We start from the raw sequence: 17,225 nt of genomic DNA, 5'->3' as shown, positions 1-17,225 counted from the left end.
GTCTTCATTTATCCAATTTTTTGGAACATATAATATTTTGGCAGCTTTTTATTCAAGTTTTTTAGAGTTATGTTTAAAAAAAAATGCCAGAATTGCAGATTTTTTTTATTTTTTTTTGCAACTATCTCGTTTTTTTTTTTTATCGCTGCATTCAAAGAGTCTTAAAAAAATTTTTTTTTTTCTTTTTGCGGGATCAGTTGTACTTTTTTATGGTACCGTTTGTTGATCCATGCAACATTTGATCACTTTCTAATCCGTTTTTTGCAAGGCATGATATACAAAATGAGCTGCTTTCACCATGTGTTTTTTTTTTTTTTGTATTTTCTTTTCCTTTTTATGACCTGCACAGTGCAGGTTAAATAATGTGCTAACTTCATTCTCTGGGTCATTACAAACACAGCGATACCACGTGTGAAAGGTTGAGTTTTGACAGTTTTATTCCTTATGTATTTTTTTAATATGTTTTTTTTCAACTTTTTATTGTTGTCCCACAACAGACATTAATATTACCATCTTTTATCATTCTCCTAATACACTACTTCAATATAGCTGTGTATTAGAAAGCCTATGGAATTCAGCCAAAGGCTGAGCCTCATAGGCCGCCATAGCTAGCAGATCTGGAAGCCATAGCAACCCATCAGGACCCAGTAATCACATCGCAGGGGTCCGATGGATGAGAGAGGAAGCCCCCTCCCTCAGCATTTTACAAGCCACAGACGCACTGACCGAGGCATGTAAAGGGTTAAACAGTCAGGATCCAAGGTTTCTCTAGTCCCTGCTGTTTGTGCAGGTGCCAGGCTGTCATCCATGGCACAGGAGACCCATGCCAGGCCTTTGATGCAACTGTACTCAACTTTTTATTGAAATTTTGACTTGTCATTAAAGTGGCTTTATATTGGAGTCTGACGTTTTTTTTTAATATTTAGTTTTAATTGGAATAACTGAGACCCCTGCTGATTGCTGTAATGAAAGGGCTGCAGCACTCACCCGAGCACTGTGCCCCTTCAGCTGTCCTCAATGCCTGACAGTTCCTCTTGGCAGCTGAAGATGGACACACAGACTTCTATAAACATCTATGCATCTATCTTCCGCTAACGAGAGGAGATGACAGGCAGAAAAGACAGACGAATAGTCACAGCACTCGAGTGAGTGCTGCAGCCCCCTCGTTCTAACGATCAGCAGGGGGCTTAGAAGTGGGATCCCTACTGATCAGAACATTTGACAGGTGACTCTTACATGTCATAAGTTTTCAAAAAGTTCAGTTACTCTCTCAAGGAATAGATAGCAAAAATGTATTATGTAACCCAATATGCAGCAATCATCAGACTCCAATATAAATCCACTTCGAATGACCATTCAAACTTTTAATAAAAGTTGAGTAACCTTCCAAATACAACACTACGATGCTTTGGCATTATTTCATGTAGTCTGTAGAAGTCTGTGCCAATGAGGCACAGTGCTAAGGTGAGTGCTTACAGCCCCTTCAGAATATTCAGAGATCAGCAGGGGTCTCGCTGACCAAAACTTTTAACATGTTGCACTTAGATGTCATAAGTTTTTTTTTTTTTTTTTTTGTTTTTTTTTTTAAGTGCAGTTACTCTTTAATTCAATTAGATTTTCTAAGCCTTTGGTTGGCTGAACTATGTACTGATGCTTTTTGCAGATGATCCTCTTCATTATTTTCATCATTTCTATAGGTGAACCTGACAAAGAGCTGAATCCTAAGAAGAAGACATGGGAGCAGATCCAGCCAGATCTTCTTACCAATGATGACTGCGTGGCTACTTACAAAGGAGTACCATTTGAAGTCAATGGAAAAGGTGTATGCAAAGCTCAAACCATGTCCCGAAGTGGCATTAAGTAAATTATTTGTGTATGAAAGACACATTCTAATGCTGACGCCAAGAACCCTTCAGAGAACTAGTAAAATAAAGGCCATTAATTTGTTGATTCTGATTTTTGCTCTTTTGTAGTGTGTTTAGTCTTTTATTTTAGGCACATCACTGCTCTTCATTCATTGGTTACCATACAAGACTACTCTTACCCCCTCAAATATTCTAGGCATAAGCCCCATTTACACACAACGATTATCACTCAAAATTAGTTCAAACAATGGCATATGAGCGATAATCGTTCCGTGTAAACTCTACCATCGTTCACTCTTCGGCTTAACGATGATTGTAAGGTGAGCTTAAAATCCATCCTTCAGCTGCAGAGTAGATAACACAGACTGCACTCTGACTGCTGATTACATTGTATTCATGCCAACTGCCTGTGAGGGCCCTTGTGAGAACAATGGAGCTGATTGCAGAGCTCAGACAATCTGCTGTGTTCTGCAAACATCTCCTAGAGGCTCATTTACATGCAAATGAAGCTGATAAAGTGCTAATGGACATTAGTGTCCATTAGCACTTCATGCAAAATGATTGCTGGCACTGTCAATCTATCAATCGTTTGAAAGATTGTCATTGCGTGTAAATGAACCTTTACTTTTTCAGTAGTTTGCAGATGCACTTACCGATTGACAAGAAGTTGATTTTAATGATTTTTTTTTTCCTTTTGATTCACACATGTCGATTGTTTGTCTTTAACCCTTTGCAATCCAATTTTGGATTCAGGGTTTCCTAGGGGGCTTTCTCTTTCTGCCATTATACAATGGTGCCATCTGCTGGCTAGAGCTAGTACTGCGGTAAGAGACATGCTGGAGGGGCCCCTAACAACAGAGCGGCCAGTAATCTACAGTAAGAATACCCTGCCAGACGTCTTCCAAAATCGGAGCTGTACAACCTTCAATTAGAATGTCTTTAGACGTCAGACAGTGGATTGGAAAGGGTCAATCAGACATTCACTCTATTATAATTGTATTTTTTCATTTCCACATACCATTTTAGGAAACAGGATTTTCTGACAAACCTGTACATACAATGCATCTGAAAGCTGCCTAGATTTAAGGGCATGCTGTGCCATGGTTAATACTATTTGCAGGATCATGATTGTTTCCTGCATCAAGCTCAATGCTGCAAACCTGGCCAACAGATAGTCTTACAGTTAATACATTTTCAATGGGATGAGGAGCATTAGGTGTGAAATTGTATATGATACTGGAATTTATTAAATACAGCAAAGTACATCTAAATTAGTATGTACACCCCTTACTTTAATTTGAAGACACACCCTTTAGTAAACTCTGGTAGTCAATGGTATCACTTGTTGGCATAATGCCATTCCGAGGTGGTCCAGCTCCACGTGAGTTATATAAACATTGATGTTCGATAACTGTTCTGTCTGACAAAATGCAAAATTTGGTTGGCCAATACTGCTCTTTCCTCATGCGCTGATTCATGTGGATGGTCCCTAAAGATGCATCGACTCTGCACATCTTCCAGGAGAGCAGAAAGACTTTTTGGGGCCAAGCTGATAAACTTCTCTTCTGTCATCCTCATTTCTTCTAGTGTTTCTGCGTGAGTGAATACGACAGCGGTGAAATGCTTCCAGTTAGGACCCAGGAGATCCTGTAGAGAAGATCTATTCATTAGTTTATTCAGTAAGATACACAGATGATATCTAGTATATGCTGTTAGTTTATGGCCATATTACCCAAACTTGTCCTTAAGGAACCCCTGCAGTTCATGCTTTAAGGATTTTCCATAGAGAAAACACAAATTCTTGATAATCAACTGTACAAAATTAAAGGGGTCGTCAATGGAGATAAGCGAGCACTCTCGGTAAGGTCAGTTACTCGAGCGAGCCTTGGAGGAGAAGGCAGTTACTCGAGATGAGCGAGGTTTGCTCAAGTAACTGACCTTACCGAGCGTGCTGGCTCATCACTAATCATCAAGGAATAGAAAAACCTGTCTAATTCGTCCTAAGGGCGCCCACCCACTGGCGATTTTTTTTTCCCTGCGAAATTCGCAGCATTTTTTTCTCTGCAGGGGTCTATGGGACTTGTAATGTTAAAATCGCGATTGCGCAAAATCGCAATTTACCGCAAAATCGCGATTTTAACATTACAAGTCCCATAGACCCCTGCAGAGAAAAAAATGCTGCGAATTTCGCAGGGAAAAAAAATCGCCAGTGGGTGGGCGCCCTAAAGCAGTGCTACACATGTCTATAGGATGTGTGGGCTATTAGGCTGGGTTCACACAGGGCAGATTTGCTGTGAAAAATCTGCGGGGTTTTTTGAAGCAGCGCTTTCCCGGCGGAAATCTCACGTTTTTTCGATGCGGCCAAACCACGAAATTTCCGACGGGAATACACTGTGTGGGAACCCAGCCTTACAGTTCAGCCTCATCTGTTGCTGGAAGAAAGTGGCAATGATCTTCTAATCCTGGATAACCTTCTTAAAGTGGTATTCCCCTCTCAGCTGGGAATACCTGCAAGTTTGTAAGGATTGTAGCTGTCCAGGATTACACATCCAGCTGACCTGACTGTTCTATGTGGTTTCTGTGACTCCATAGAAGTGAATCGGAGTTACCTGAACATCGTAAAGCTACAAGTTACATTGTTTCCAAACTATCTAAGTTGCTGAAACGGCGAAGCTGTACCACACTGTTTCCGTGACTCTGATTTACTGCTATAGGAGTTACAAAAACAGCATACCAGTAGAATAGACCGGCTGTTTAGGGAATTCCAGCCCCCAGTGGTGGTGGGACGTGGTCAAGGCTACCTGGTTATGGAGATAGGTGTGGGTCCCAGAGGTGGGACCAACAGCTATCAGGAATTTGTTACATATTCCCCTGCTTGTAAAACTCTGCAGAATATGTTGGCACTATATCAATCTTGCCACATGATTTCTATCCACATAATGGCTTTATAATAACATAAACTGTCAGTATATTGTGTCTTGGGGACAGGGGAAGAGTCGGTAATATAAGGAAGCAAGCTATTCCAAACTTTTTTTTCGCAGTTTTAAAAAATAATTCTGGTAGTCTCAATTCTGAAAGGAGAACTATTAGCCGTCAACGACTATGGTTCCAGACCTCAAATATATTGGCAAGGATGTTTTTCTTAGGATATGGCACTTCTATATGTATCCCGTATTGACTACATCAGACTGCCAAGTCAGCATTTCACATAGGAGTGGCTCCATTGTTATGTCTACGGAGCTACGTGTCAATATGCAGAGGTCATTTGAGCGCATTCGGGAGTGAGCTGTGTTCAATAACCAACTCAAGTGTTTTCCATAGTAGACAGCTGACAGGATGAACATGCTTTTCCTCAAAATGCTCCATAAACATATGTAACAATCATATTATATTTAAGCATACATATGCTGAAGCTTGCAAGTGCTCGTATTAAGTAATGCAGAACGGTTGACATAAAAGGAAATGACCACAAGTTTGTGTGGACTCTCGGTTACTGTTTTTACCATGTGATTAAATGATTGTATCCAGAAAGACGAAACACGACTCGTATTTCATGATCTTCAAGAATGTTTTTCATTTTTAAACAAATTGTGGAATTGATGAAACTCAACACCCCATCATTCCAGGACTGAATGTTACAGGTTTCGGAGCGTGCAAAAGTTTTCTGCTTTTCCATGAATGGAAGTGATTTTATTCTACCATTCTAGGTTTCATTATTTTATAGAGAAACTAAAAAGTCTTTTAATCGCAAACTCTATATTTCTGCCTTAGGCCGGCTGCACACGGCCAGATTTGCATTGCAGAATCCGGAGTAGATGTCCACCTCCAGATTCCGTAGCAAATACCGGCCATAGCATGCTGTGGAAAAATGTTTTTTTTTATACATAGTTCTTTTGGTGAGATCTTTGGAAACAAAGCTTTATGGACACTGAGGGCTCTCTCACAAATGCGCTTTCTACTGAGAATACCGTGCTGGTTAGAATTGCGCGGTAATTGCAGTATAAAGCTCCCATTGATTTTTGCCAAAATACTCATGAGGAGTAAAACCCCCAAAACAGCTGTCTGTGAATGGATTCTGGCTTGGTTTTCGATTCCCAATCATTGCTCTACAGCCCTGTATAAAGGTTCTGGCATTGATTTGAAGGGATGCTGCCATACAATAGTTGGCGCTGCAGAGGTATTCTTTCATCTCCCTTATTTGCATATTACCTAGAGGAGCATGGATGGCCTTATAAGTCTCTTCTTGGTGCTCTCCCTAAGGAGTGATGTTACCCTTCCCAACCAACGTTATAGGCCTCTCACTAGCAAACCCAGGATCCAAAGCAAAACCCCCGAAACAGCTGTCTGCGTATGGATTCTGGTTTGCTTTTCAATTCCCAATCATTGCTTTAAAGATTTGCCTAAAGGTTCAGGTATTGTTTTAAAGAAATGCTGCCATCCTATAGGTAGCGCTGCAGAGGTGTTGTTCCATCTTCCTTCTTTACAAGGTTCTTTTTGCACAAAAAACCTTTAAATTATACCACAAAAGACCTGGTATAAAAAAGCAAAAGCGACTAATGTGCATCATATTTATCACATAGATGCATAGTGTGCACCACTGTGTGAAGTTTGACACATCTTCTGATTGCATTGTCTAGGTTTATGCTGTATAGGTATTAGAGAGCATTAGTAAATCTGCCCTAGTGTCTTCAGCGAACCATATGCAAATAGGACGGAGCCTTGGAAGTGTAAAACAATGCAAGTAGGTGTTAAGAAAAAAAACAGAGCAGGACTCACCTGGTGTAGACAGCTGGACCGAAGGGGGCCAGCTGCCATACCTCTAGTCCCTGTACGCCAAATGGAAGGAGCGCGTTGGAAACCCTGAAGTATCTACCAACTGGGGAGAGGGTCTGGGAGAATCCGAAATCCAGAGCAAATGGTTCCGTGTAACAGAACGGAGAATCTCTGGATTGTTCACCATCTATAAAACTACAATAACATCAGGTATGTTCCCTCAGGCTGGAGAAAGGGGATTTGTACCCCGAAATGCGTCACATACTAATGTAGCCCACCATGTTTGTCCATCTGTATGTTACCTTGTATTAAAGTATTCTTTGATGAAAATCAACAGCAGTACCCTGGGTCTTCTACCTCTGGCTTCCACTGTGTGTGTATGCCTAAATCAAGGCATACGTAATTATATAAAAATACTTCTACAAGGCACTCTTAGCCACCCGCTGCTACATCCTTTGCTGTGCTTTTGCATTTATAGGTCTGTGTGGACATGAGGCCTTAACCCATATGACCATTGAGCAGACCTCCTGATATATACAAATGCTGACTAAGGAAGAGGACAGAAGTTCTAGCTTCAATCTCACCCCACTTCTGTCTATTGTTTTTGTTTACACCATTAACTTAGTGACAGGATAGGAGACATAAGAAAAGAAGTGGACTGCGGCTCTCTCTGAATAAGGAGCTATTGTAATACTGTGGCAAAGGAACAATGCACACCATCGATAGAACTTAAGGCTGAGCTGGAGATATAGGGAGAGATGATTTCCACTGATACCAGCCACTGAACAAAACAGGCCAAGGAGGACCCTACTACTGGTTAAAGAAAGGCACAAAAGAGTGACTGAACTGTGCCAAAAGTTACATAGACAAGTCTACTGGGAAAATTTTCTATTCTCAGACGAATGCAAACAGCAGCTCTTTGGCAAAGCATACCTGCATTATGCTTAAGGCCTAATTCACATGAGCGCTCTTTTAGCACAGTATAGATGCATGAAAAAATTGCGCCTATACTGTGGAAAAAATCACGTAAAAGGGCAGCTGCCCTTGCAACAACGCAGCTGTTCCAAGAGGAGAGAGAGAAGAGTCCCCACAGGGCTATGGGTTAATCCCCCATAGCAGGAAGAGAGAGCGGGGCTATGGGGGATTAACCCATAGCCCCGCTCTGTCTCTCCCTGCTATGGGTTAATCCCTCATAGCCCACTCTCTCTCCCTGCTCTTGGGATCCCTGAGAGATATCCTCATAGCGCAGAGGGTGGGCAGGGCTATATGGCTTCTCACAGAGATCCCCTATAGCAAATATAGATGGGGCTTGTGTAGAGGGGCGGGGCTAGAGGGCAGATCCCATTAGCTCCACCCCCACACTCTCAGGGAAGCCCTACAACCTGGCCCTCCTCTTTCTACCCGCTATAGGAAAATCCCTTGGGGAGAGAGGTAGTCGGAGTCCCCTACTGTCCCCCTTGCTGCTGGGAAATTGCCCAGCACCAGCGCTGGAGGGATTCCCTGCTGCTTACAGCAGGACATTTAAAATCTACTGCCCAGAAGCACATTTTAAATGTCCCATTGTAAATTCCTGTTAGTCCTCACATGGATTAAGGGAACCCTCGGGGCTCCCCTCATCCGCATGCGGACTAACGGGAGTTTACAGCAGGATACTTAAAATGTGCTTCTGGGCAGTAGATTTTAAATGTCCTGCTATAAGCAGCGGAGGATTCCCTCGGTCGGCAGAAATCTTTTCCTGCACAGGAGTTTCCATAGACTCCTGCTCCCATAAGAGTCTATGGAAACTCCTGTGCAGCTCGCACCAAAGATAGGTCAGGTCTAGAGATGAGCGAGCACACTCGGTAAGGGGAGTTACTTGAGCGAGCCTCGCTCATCTCAAGTAACTGCCTTCTCCTCCGAGCGTGATCGGGGGGGGGGGGGGCAGCGGGGGTGAGCTGGGGAGAGAGAGATCTCTCTCACTCTCCCCTCCGCTCTCCCCTGACCCCCGCTGCCTCTCCAAGGATGCTCGGAGGAGAAGGTAGTTACTCGAGATGAGCGAGGCTCGCTCATCTCTAGTCAGATTCTATCTTTTCTCATAGCAAGGACCTTAGATCCGGGCATTGTAGCCACGCTTGTCCTATCTTTGATAGGTGCGAGAATTTAGCAATTCTAAAATTCCTTAATGTGAACGCTTCTATAGGAAACCATTGGTTCTTATACGATTGGTTCTTATATATTGGTTCTCGTAGAAGCGCTCTTTTCACACAAATATACTGCGCAAAAACAGCGCTCGTCTGAATGAGGGCTATAGATGACAAAATGAAGCCTATAAAAAATGAAATTGTTATAGGAACAATGAAATCAGATAAAAGGGCTCCCAAATGTAAGACAACTAGGTTTGAGTTGAACAAAATGGGTCCTATAGCAGGATGATAACCCAAAGCACATCCAAAAGTACACAAGAATGGCTAAGAGTGGGAAATGGGCATTTTATACCGGCCAGCAATGAGCACTGATCTCAATCCAACTGATAATCTTTGGAGAGATATTAAATCTGCTATTGGGAAAGGAACTCTGCAAACATTCAAGAGCTTGAAAGAATTGTGGTGGAAGAAACTACCAGCAGACATAGTAACATACCCTGTTTCCCTGAAAATGAGACATACCCTGCAAATAAGACATAGCATGATTTTCCAGAATTTTTGAGGATGCAAAATGATTTTTCAGGCTTTTTGAGGATGCTTGAAATATAAACCCTACTAAAATTAAGCCCTGCTAACAGTTAATTAAAAAAGTCAATTTAAAAAGTGTCCAGGCAGCTATACATATAAAAAACTTAAACCTTTTTGAACAAAAATTAATATAAGACACTATCTTATTTTCGGGGGAAACCAGGTAGCATTATGGTACATAGACAAGTGCTAGAAGCTCCCAGGTGACTACAAAACATTTGGAGGCTGTAATTATTACTAAATTGTCTGAAGGTTTTGTAACCCAGTACTAGCGAAGGAGCCTTTAATCCTGTCCATGTCCTATACTACATGTTTTCACTATTTCTTTTTAGAAGTGACTGTATGTACGGTGACAGGTAAACTCTTTTGTGTTTGTATTTAGATATGATATTACAATAGTCTAAGATGCAATGTTAGTACATATCCACTTATTTCTGAAGATCTTGGATTTTTTAGCTAAACCATGAAGGGTGACAATAATGTTGACCACAACTGTACTCTGCAGATATCAACTCTACATAAAAATCCAAATTGGCGTGTTCCATCCGTTTTGCAGATAGAAAATACCTAATAAGTCTACGGAGAGTGCTTAAAATGAGGATACATCTATATTTGCCTTCACTGGTATTCTTCGCTATCGGGCAATAATATATTTGCCCAATAGAAAATAATACTAAGAATGCAAATACAGGTGCTAAGGCTAAGTTTACACAGCGAGCACGATATCGGACCAGAAACCTGGTTCGATATCGCGCTTGCCAACATGCATCCTCAGGCCCTTGTTTCATGTGCGTCAGACTATCGCAAGTCTCTTTATTTTCAATGACAAACATCACATCGCACTCGCATGCACATTGCCATGCAATGTAGCTAATGGTCCCATTGAGAATAATGGGCAAGGCGTTCCAGGAGAACAGCAAAAAATAGAATGATGCTGCGAGGCAAGAGAAAAAAATCCTCATGTGGATAAGTCCATTCAAAACAATGAAGTTCACATTAGTGCAAGATTTAGTGTGAAAACGTCTCTCAACCGCAGTGATGTCACACTGAATAGATCGTTGGTAGAGATGAGCAAGCGTACTCGTTAAGGGAAATTACTTGAGTGAGTATCCCCATTTTCGAGTACATGCCTGCTTGCCCAAAAAGATTAAGGGGGCGGGAGATCTCTCTTTCTCTCTCTCCCCACCCCTTGCTCCCCCATGCTAACTCCCGCAACTCACCGCTCACCCCCGCCGGCCCCTGAATCTTTTCGGATGAGCAGGCATGTACTCGAAAGTGGCGATACTCGCTCGAGTAATTTGCCTTAACGAGTACGCTCGCTCATCTCTAATCGTTGGCCAAGCATGCTGCTTGGGTATCTCCAGAGTTCCCACTGAAAAAGAATGGAGTGGCAGCGTGCTTGTGCAACCGTCACTCAATTCAGTCTCTTCCTTACTGCACTGAGGAAGACAGGGGGCCCAGAACCCTTGTTCCCAGGTTTGGTGGGGGTACCCACACGGATCCATAAGTTATCCCCCTATCCTGTGGATAGGGCATAAATTGTAATTCTGGTACAACTGTTTTAATGTTTTTATGCCATTTTTCTGGTATAAAAATGTCACAAACTGTAGCACATGCCACATTTGCAACTCTTTTTTTTAGTATTGCCATAGGGAAAAAGTAGGTGAGGTTTGGTGGCAGAGACAGAGCCACCTGTGGACTGAAAGAATTACTATAATCTGCCATAACCCCATGTAAATTATAGCACAAGTCTATACTTGCTTGTAGCAGGTGGAGATTTAATTTTCTGGCACATGGACAGCCAAAGAAGAGCCAAATTTATTAAGAGACGTACTTCCGTTACAACGTTTCGCGCATTGTACTCCAACCAAGCGTGGAGTAAGACTGACATATGAAATACCAGTGTTTTAATATTTCCTCATCTATGTACACAAAGCAGTGGAGTACTGGGCTTTAGATTACAAACTGTCATAAAATGTGATTTATGCTCCAGTACAAAATGACATCATCTTCTTCTAAATTGGTAGTTGTTTATCAGAATCTTCGCATCTGTAGCTATGGTTAAATGCGTTCCAAAACCAGCTATTACATCATACAAGGAGCATAATTATGGAAGGAAATTCCACAGATAACTGTTCTTTTCTGTTCTGCTGCCTATATCTTTACAGTGTTTATGTTTCCATGAACACAAGTCTTCTTCATTAACTATGCATTTGCTGCAAACAGGGTTGACCCTATTCAATACAATGTAACCTGAGAATGTTAGAGAATTGTTGCAAAATCCATCCCGTATATCTGCATGGTTAGACCCCCATTCAGGAACCTGTGCTACAAAGCCACTACATGTGAAAATCCATTACGTACAAGAAATAGGTCATAAGGTACTGCTTCTGTTTCCATACTTGAAAATGTCAGAATATTTGTTGGGGGCCAATGCTGCCAATATTAATAATAATTTTTATTTGTATAGCGCCACCATATTACGCGGCACATACAAAGACGGGGAATACAGAAAGACAATACAAAAATTACAGAACCACGGTTACATAGTAATCAGTTGATGGAAACAATAGGGGTGAGGGTCCTGCTCCAACGAGCTTACATACTACAAGTAATGGGGTGATACAGAAGGTAAAGGGGCTGGAGATGTGCATGGTATGGGATGGTGGAGAGTGAGGGATGCTATACACATAGACAACGGTCAGACATTAAGCCGTGTGACGGCAGAATCGTTATGACTGCAGGTACAGTTAAAGGGGTTGTCCCGCAAAAGCAAGTGGGGTTAAGCACTTCTGTATGGCCATATTAATGCACTTTGTAATATACATCGTGCATTAAATATTGGCCATACAGAAGTTATACACTTACCCCCTCCGGTGTTGGCATCCCCGTCTCCATGGCGCCGACCGAAGCCTTCTTCTGCCTGAATTACACGCGCTTGCGCAGTCTGCTTCTTCTGTCCCGCTGAAGGGGCCGCCGGATGCGCAGAAGACCTCTGCGGCGCGAGCACGCCGGAGCCGGACAGAAGAGGGCAGACTGCGCAAGCGCGTCTAATCCAGGCAGAAGAAGGCTTCGGTCGGCGCCATGGAGACGGGGATGCCAACACCGGAGGGAGTAAGTGTATAACTTCTGTATGGCCAATATTTAATGCACGATGTATATTACAAAGTGCATTAATATGGTCATACAGAAGTGCTGAACCCCACTTGCTTTCGCGGGACAACCCCTTTAATGTTGGCTGGCAAGGATTGCAGCCAGTAGGTCAGGGAGCATGTTATCAGGCGGTGTACAGAGGGGTTTGTTTAGGGAATGCAGTATGCCTCCCTGAAGAAGTACGTTTTTTGAGCACACCTGAAGTTTTGTGAGTCCTGGATTGCCCGGATAGACTTTGGTAGTGCGTTCCAGAGGACCGGGGCTGCTCTGGAGAAGTCTTGGAGGTGGGAATGAGAAGTCTGAATTAGAGGGGTGCGCAGTCTAGTTTCGTTAGCAGAGCCGAGAGCCCGGGCTGGGTGATGGATTGAGATGATGGAGGCAATATAGGGGGGCACTGTACTGTGGAGGGCTTTGTGGATGAAGGTAATGAGTTTAAATTGAATTCTGTATTTAACGGGCAGCCAGTGCAGTGATTGGCACAGGGCAGAGGCGTCCGAGTAACGACTGGACAGGAAGATGAGCCTGGCTGCCGCATTCAGGATGGATTGGAGGGGGTAGAGTCTGGAGCAGGGGAGGCCGATCAGCAACGAGTTATTGAAACTGGCAAAGGCTACCCCACTAGTGCGGTATATTTACTGAGATTTTTGTCATTGACATCTGCAAACTTGCAACTATGCTAAATTATGGTAATCTTCAAAGTTTAAAAACAGACAATTTCAAGTCTCAAATGAAAATTTGAGCCTAGTTGCATTAAAATGTTTCCTTAACCACATAACAGTCACGCTAAAATTGGAAAAACCCTCCAGAAAATGTCACTTTTGCATTGTAGATTATGAATTTAAGTCTCATAGAATTATATTTGATGCAGAACTCCATCGCCTTAAGTGCATTTTTAACCACTTAGTGACATAAGTAATTTCAGCCTTAAGAACCGTAAATCGTTTCCCCTGTTTTGTTCTAGTGGTATTCACTTTTTTATTTTTTCATCAACGTAGCTGCATGAAACTGTTGTAATTTGAGGAACGAGTTCTATTTTTTATAGGAACCAATTTTGGGTACATATAAAGTATTGAATAACTTTTATTAATTATTTTACCATTGTTTTTTATGATTTATTTTTATGGCCTTCACCATGTGGTATTAATATTATGTGAACTTTTTTCTATGGGTCAAAACAATTATGAGAACATCAAATTTATAGAGCTTTTATTCCGTTTTACTACTTTTCCCCAATATGTACACTTTTTGTGCGGTGCCACATTCCAGGATCAGAGCATTTTTATTTTTCAACAGATGTATGGAGCTTGTTCTTTGCAGGACAGTTTGTAGTTTTTATTGGCCCTCTTTAGAAGTATGTATGACCTTTTCATTGTTTTTCATTCCTTTTTTAGGGAAGCAAGAGGAACAGAAAAGAGCAACAATATTTTCGGTCTTTTTTAGCAGAATTTACTGTGCTGGATAAAAAATGTAATACCAAATCATACGAGTTGTTATGGATGTGGCAATACCAATTATGTGTAGTTTTTTTTGTTCTTTTTAATATTTAAAGTGTAAGGAGAAAATTTTTTTCACTTTTCTTTTCTGTAAAAAATGTGGTCAGTAATGACTGCGGCATGTGCAGGGTTAAATGATGTAAAAGAGCAATTAGATGAGCAATTCCTCATCTTTTCACTCCTTTTCTTGGGAAATAAAGACCCTCATTTGTGGCAATCAGAGAGTAAATCGACTCTCTCATTGATGGGGGTGATAATATGAACAAACATTCATGTCGTCCCTCCCCTGGGACAGGTGCACATAGATGCAATGCATTTTTTGCTTAAAAAACACATCGCATCTATGTACTTGTGATCTTCATGCCTGTGAAAAAATTGCAAGTGTTTCCAATAGTTTTTAATGCTAAATAATTGCATCGCGCTCATATGCAAATCACATGGTATATGAGTGCAATGCCATTTTTTAAGAGCTCCCACAGAAGCAAGCCAAAAGTGGTGCACCATAGCAACCAATCAGATGTTAGCTTTTATTTTTCCAAAGGCCTATCGTAAATGAAAGCTTTGTTTGTTTGCTATGCGTAACAACTCTACTTTTCCTGTGGACTAGTTTTGATAGATACCCCCCAATATACTATTGTCTGTAATTTGTAACATAAATCCTTGTCCACTTATTATCTCATACAAAGACATTCCTAGGGCTTGTGCTTACTTACTCTGTCTCATTCCATTTTTCGGCTCCAACTTTGGGGCTGAACAATGGTAAACCTGGCAGTGCCGAACCTGGCATTTGACGGACCCCATTGACTCTGTAATGGGGTCCATCTGGATTTCATTATGCCCTCTGTCATTCTCCAGGATTTTAACAGAAAACTACGAACTGAGGTTCCCAATGGAACTCCGACTCAGCTGTGAACGAGCCCTTATTCCTTAATGATTTTTGAAAGGTTTTGCTTGTAAGCGCAATAAAGAAAACCCTTGTTATGTTTATGAGCATCTTCTCCTGTTTTCAGGAAATCCTTTGGTAATAAAGCCATTACAATGGTAGAGGTCACCAAATTGGTCGAACATAAATTCAAACCTTTCTCTCATGTTGGGCTCTAATGCCTCTTGACAGGATGTGCGTGAATAGCGTAACCTGGCCTGGTCTTGCTGGGAATAAGGAAGGTGAACTTGTATTAGGCCGTTTTCATCTGGCAGCAATTAACAATTTCATCCGTGTTTTTCGAAGAACTTATAAGGCAGATCTCCTGATATGGGATTACAGATAAAACTCCAGTTCTGGAGGGCCTGGCAACAGAATGAAAACCCTTCCCCTCGTACAATAACTAAACATCTTCATTTATCTATTCTTCTTTTCATCACGGAAATTGATGAAGACGTGCACACAAAACAGACGGGGAGAGAATTGCTCATCTTTAGCAAGTGCTAGAAATTACTCATCTTATTACAGGAATTACCTCCGTTAATTTGACAGTGTGCTGGTTCTCTTCTTCACAATGTGGTATGTCAGCCCTTAGAACAAGTAGAGCCATATGTAACCCCTCTGGAAAGTGCTCGGAGAGGGCTTTTCTCACTCTCTTCTTCACCTCATCCTGGTTCAGGCTGCTATGAGGAATGCCAGGTGTGTCCAGCACCTGCAGTCTCAGGCCCAGCTCTCTCCCCATCCGCCGAGTGAAATTGGGTATTCGCATTCTGCGGAGTCGGCACTCTTTAGTCACAGATTGTGGGAAAATCCTACTTTCAAATTCATAACTTCCCAGCAGGCTGTTTCCAAGAGAACTTTTACCACATTGCATCTTTCCCAGGAGAAGGAGATTAATGGTGATCTCATTGTTATCATCCATTTATTCTCTGTCAAACGATAGTAATAATTGGACAACATTAATACGAGCTTTCTCAAGATTTATGTCATGCAGGTTACTTCTAATGAATACCTTAAATGATCGGCTCACGGGCCAAATATGTAGAGAAATAACTTTGTGACGTTATAGCAGAATACGTCCTCAAGACATGTGGATCAGATTTTATTATGGCCATTGCATAAAAGAGACTATAACGGTCCTTTTTTTCTCTACTGTACACTATTTTACAGCCTAGCTCATATTCTTATCACAAATAATACAATGATTTCATTGTATCTGATGACTTCCAAGAACAAAATCATGGACCTTTTGAGGGTGTTTTTCAAAGTAGGTGATTTTGTTCCTTAAAGTCATCACCTACCATGAAAGCCTTGTACATTCATCAATGGTGATATGATTAATATAGTCATTATACAGAGTAACAATACAGACTATTACTACAGTAACTTTCATTAAAAGGGAAAAGTAGTCATTTAGAGGTGATCTGCAGGGCTGACTTTAGCAGTATGTGACCAGTGTGATTGCACAGGTGGTCCTTAATAGATAGAGCCGCAAAAGGCAGCATGCAGTCTACGGCCAGCCCTGATGATCCCCAACTAGGGGTGTCTATATCCTGATGCTGAATACTGATAATACATCCCCCTTCGATCTTGGTATGAGTTTTTTCTGTAAAACAAAATGTTTAGATGCCACAGTCAGCAATGGCCGAGGCATCTGCAGGATTAAACAATGTAGAGGAGTGATTAGATGAACAAGTTCTCATCTTTTCACTCCTTTTGGGGGGGAAAAAAACCTTCATATGTGACAATCAGAGAGCAAATAGACTCTCTCATTGATGGGGGTGTTAACATGAACAAAAATTCATGTCATCCCTTTCTTGGGACAGGAGGATAAAAAGGAGACTTACAGATAGTTCTCTGCTGCCAGTTAGTCCCCCTCCCTCTCTCCTTTGCACCTAACTGAAAAGTGACAGTTGTAAATCCAGTATTCCTGACCCCATTTCAAATGGTTGTAGCTCCAGGTCTCTAAAACTACCCCCATGCTTTTTTGCATTTAAAGCCTATAATCTGGGCTTTAACCCTTTGCAATCCAATTTTGGTTTCAGGGGTTCCTAGGGGGCTTTCTCTTTCTGCGATTATACAATGGCGCCATCTGCTGGTTAGGGCCAACACTGCAGCATGTGACATGCCAGACAGGCCCCCAACAACATAGCAGCCAGTAATCTACAGTAAGAATACCCTGCAGGGATTTCTTCTGCCATCTGAGCTGTACAGCCTTCAATCAGAATGTCTTTAGACGTCAGACAGTGGATTGGAAAGGGTTAAAATTACACCAAAAGCATGTTAGTAGCCCTGATAGAACCAGACC

The 17,225-nt window shown here is 41.8% G+C and overlaps 2 protein-coding genes across 4 annotated transcripts in view; one reads left to right on the top strand and one right to left on the bottom strand.

The window, feature by feature from the left end:
• Positions 1-1,950, top strand: part of AIMP1 (aminoacyl tRNA synthetase complex interacting multifunctional protein 1) — a 50,426-nt gene extending 48,476 nt beyond the window's left edge. For all 3 annotated transcript variants that reach the window (XM_066573898.1, XM_066573897.1, XM_066573899.1), the window contains one exon: positions 1,698-1,950. In XM_066573898.1, the coding sequence (XP_066429995.1) occupies positions 1,698-1,864 (167 nt within the window). In that variant the 3' untranslated portion in view covers positions 1,865-1,950. The remainder of the gene's footprint in view (positions 1-1,697) is intronic.
• Positions 1,951-3,251: 1,301 nt separating this feature from the next.
• On the bottom strand, positions 3,252-15,839 carry GIMD1 (GIMAP family P-loop NTPase domain containing 1). Its single transcript, XM_066574824.1, has 2 exons — positions 15,453-15,839; positions 3,252-3,512 (listed from the first exon to the last, which is right to left on the bottom strand). Exons 1-2 carry the CDS (start codon positions 15,837-15,839, stop codon positions 3,252-3,254), a joined length of 648 nt encoding a protein of 215 aa, XP_066430921.1.
• Positions 15,840-17,225: the final 1,386 nt, after the last annotated feature.

Source organism: Eleutherodactylus coqui, chromosome 7 (genome assembly GCF_035609145.1).
Source record: "Eleutherodactylus coqui strain aEleCoq1 chromosome 7, aEleCoq1.hap1, whole genome shotgun sequence".
NCBI classification, from domain to species: Eukaryota; Metazoa; Chordata; class Amphibia; order Anura; family Eleutherodactylidae; genus Eleutherodactylus; species Eleutherodactylus coqui.
Note: the sequence above shows the minus strand (reverse complement) of the source record. Positions and strands in the feature narration are given on the sequence as shown.

Coding starts and splice junctions, on each gene's coding strand:
- GIMD1 (XM_066574824.1), bottom strand. CDS start 15,839: ATGGATGATAACAATGAGATCACCATTAATCTCCTTCTCCTGGGAAAG. Junction 3,513..15,452: donor ACACTGTCAAATTAACGGAG/GTAATTCCTGTA, acceptor TCTTCTCTACAG/GATCTCCTGGGTCCTAACTG.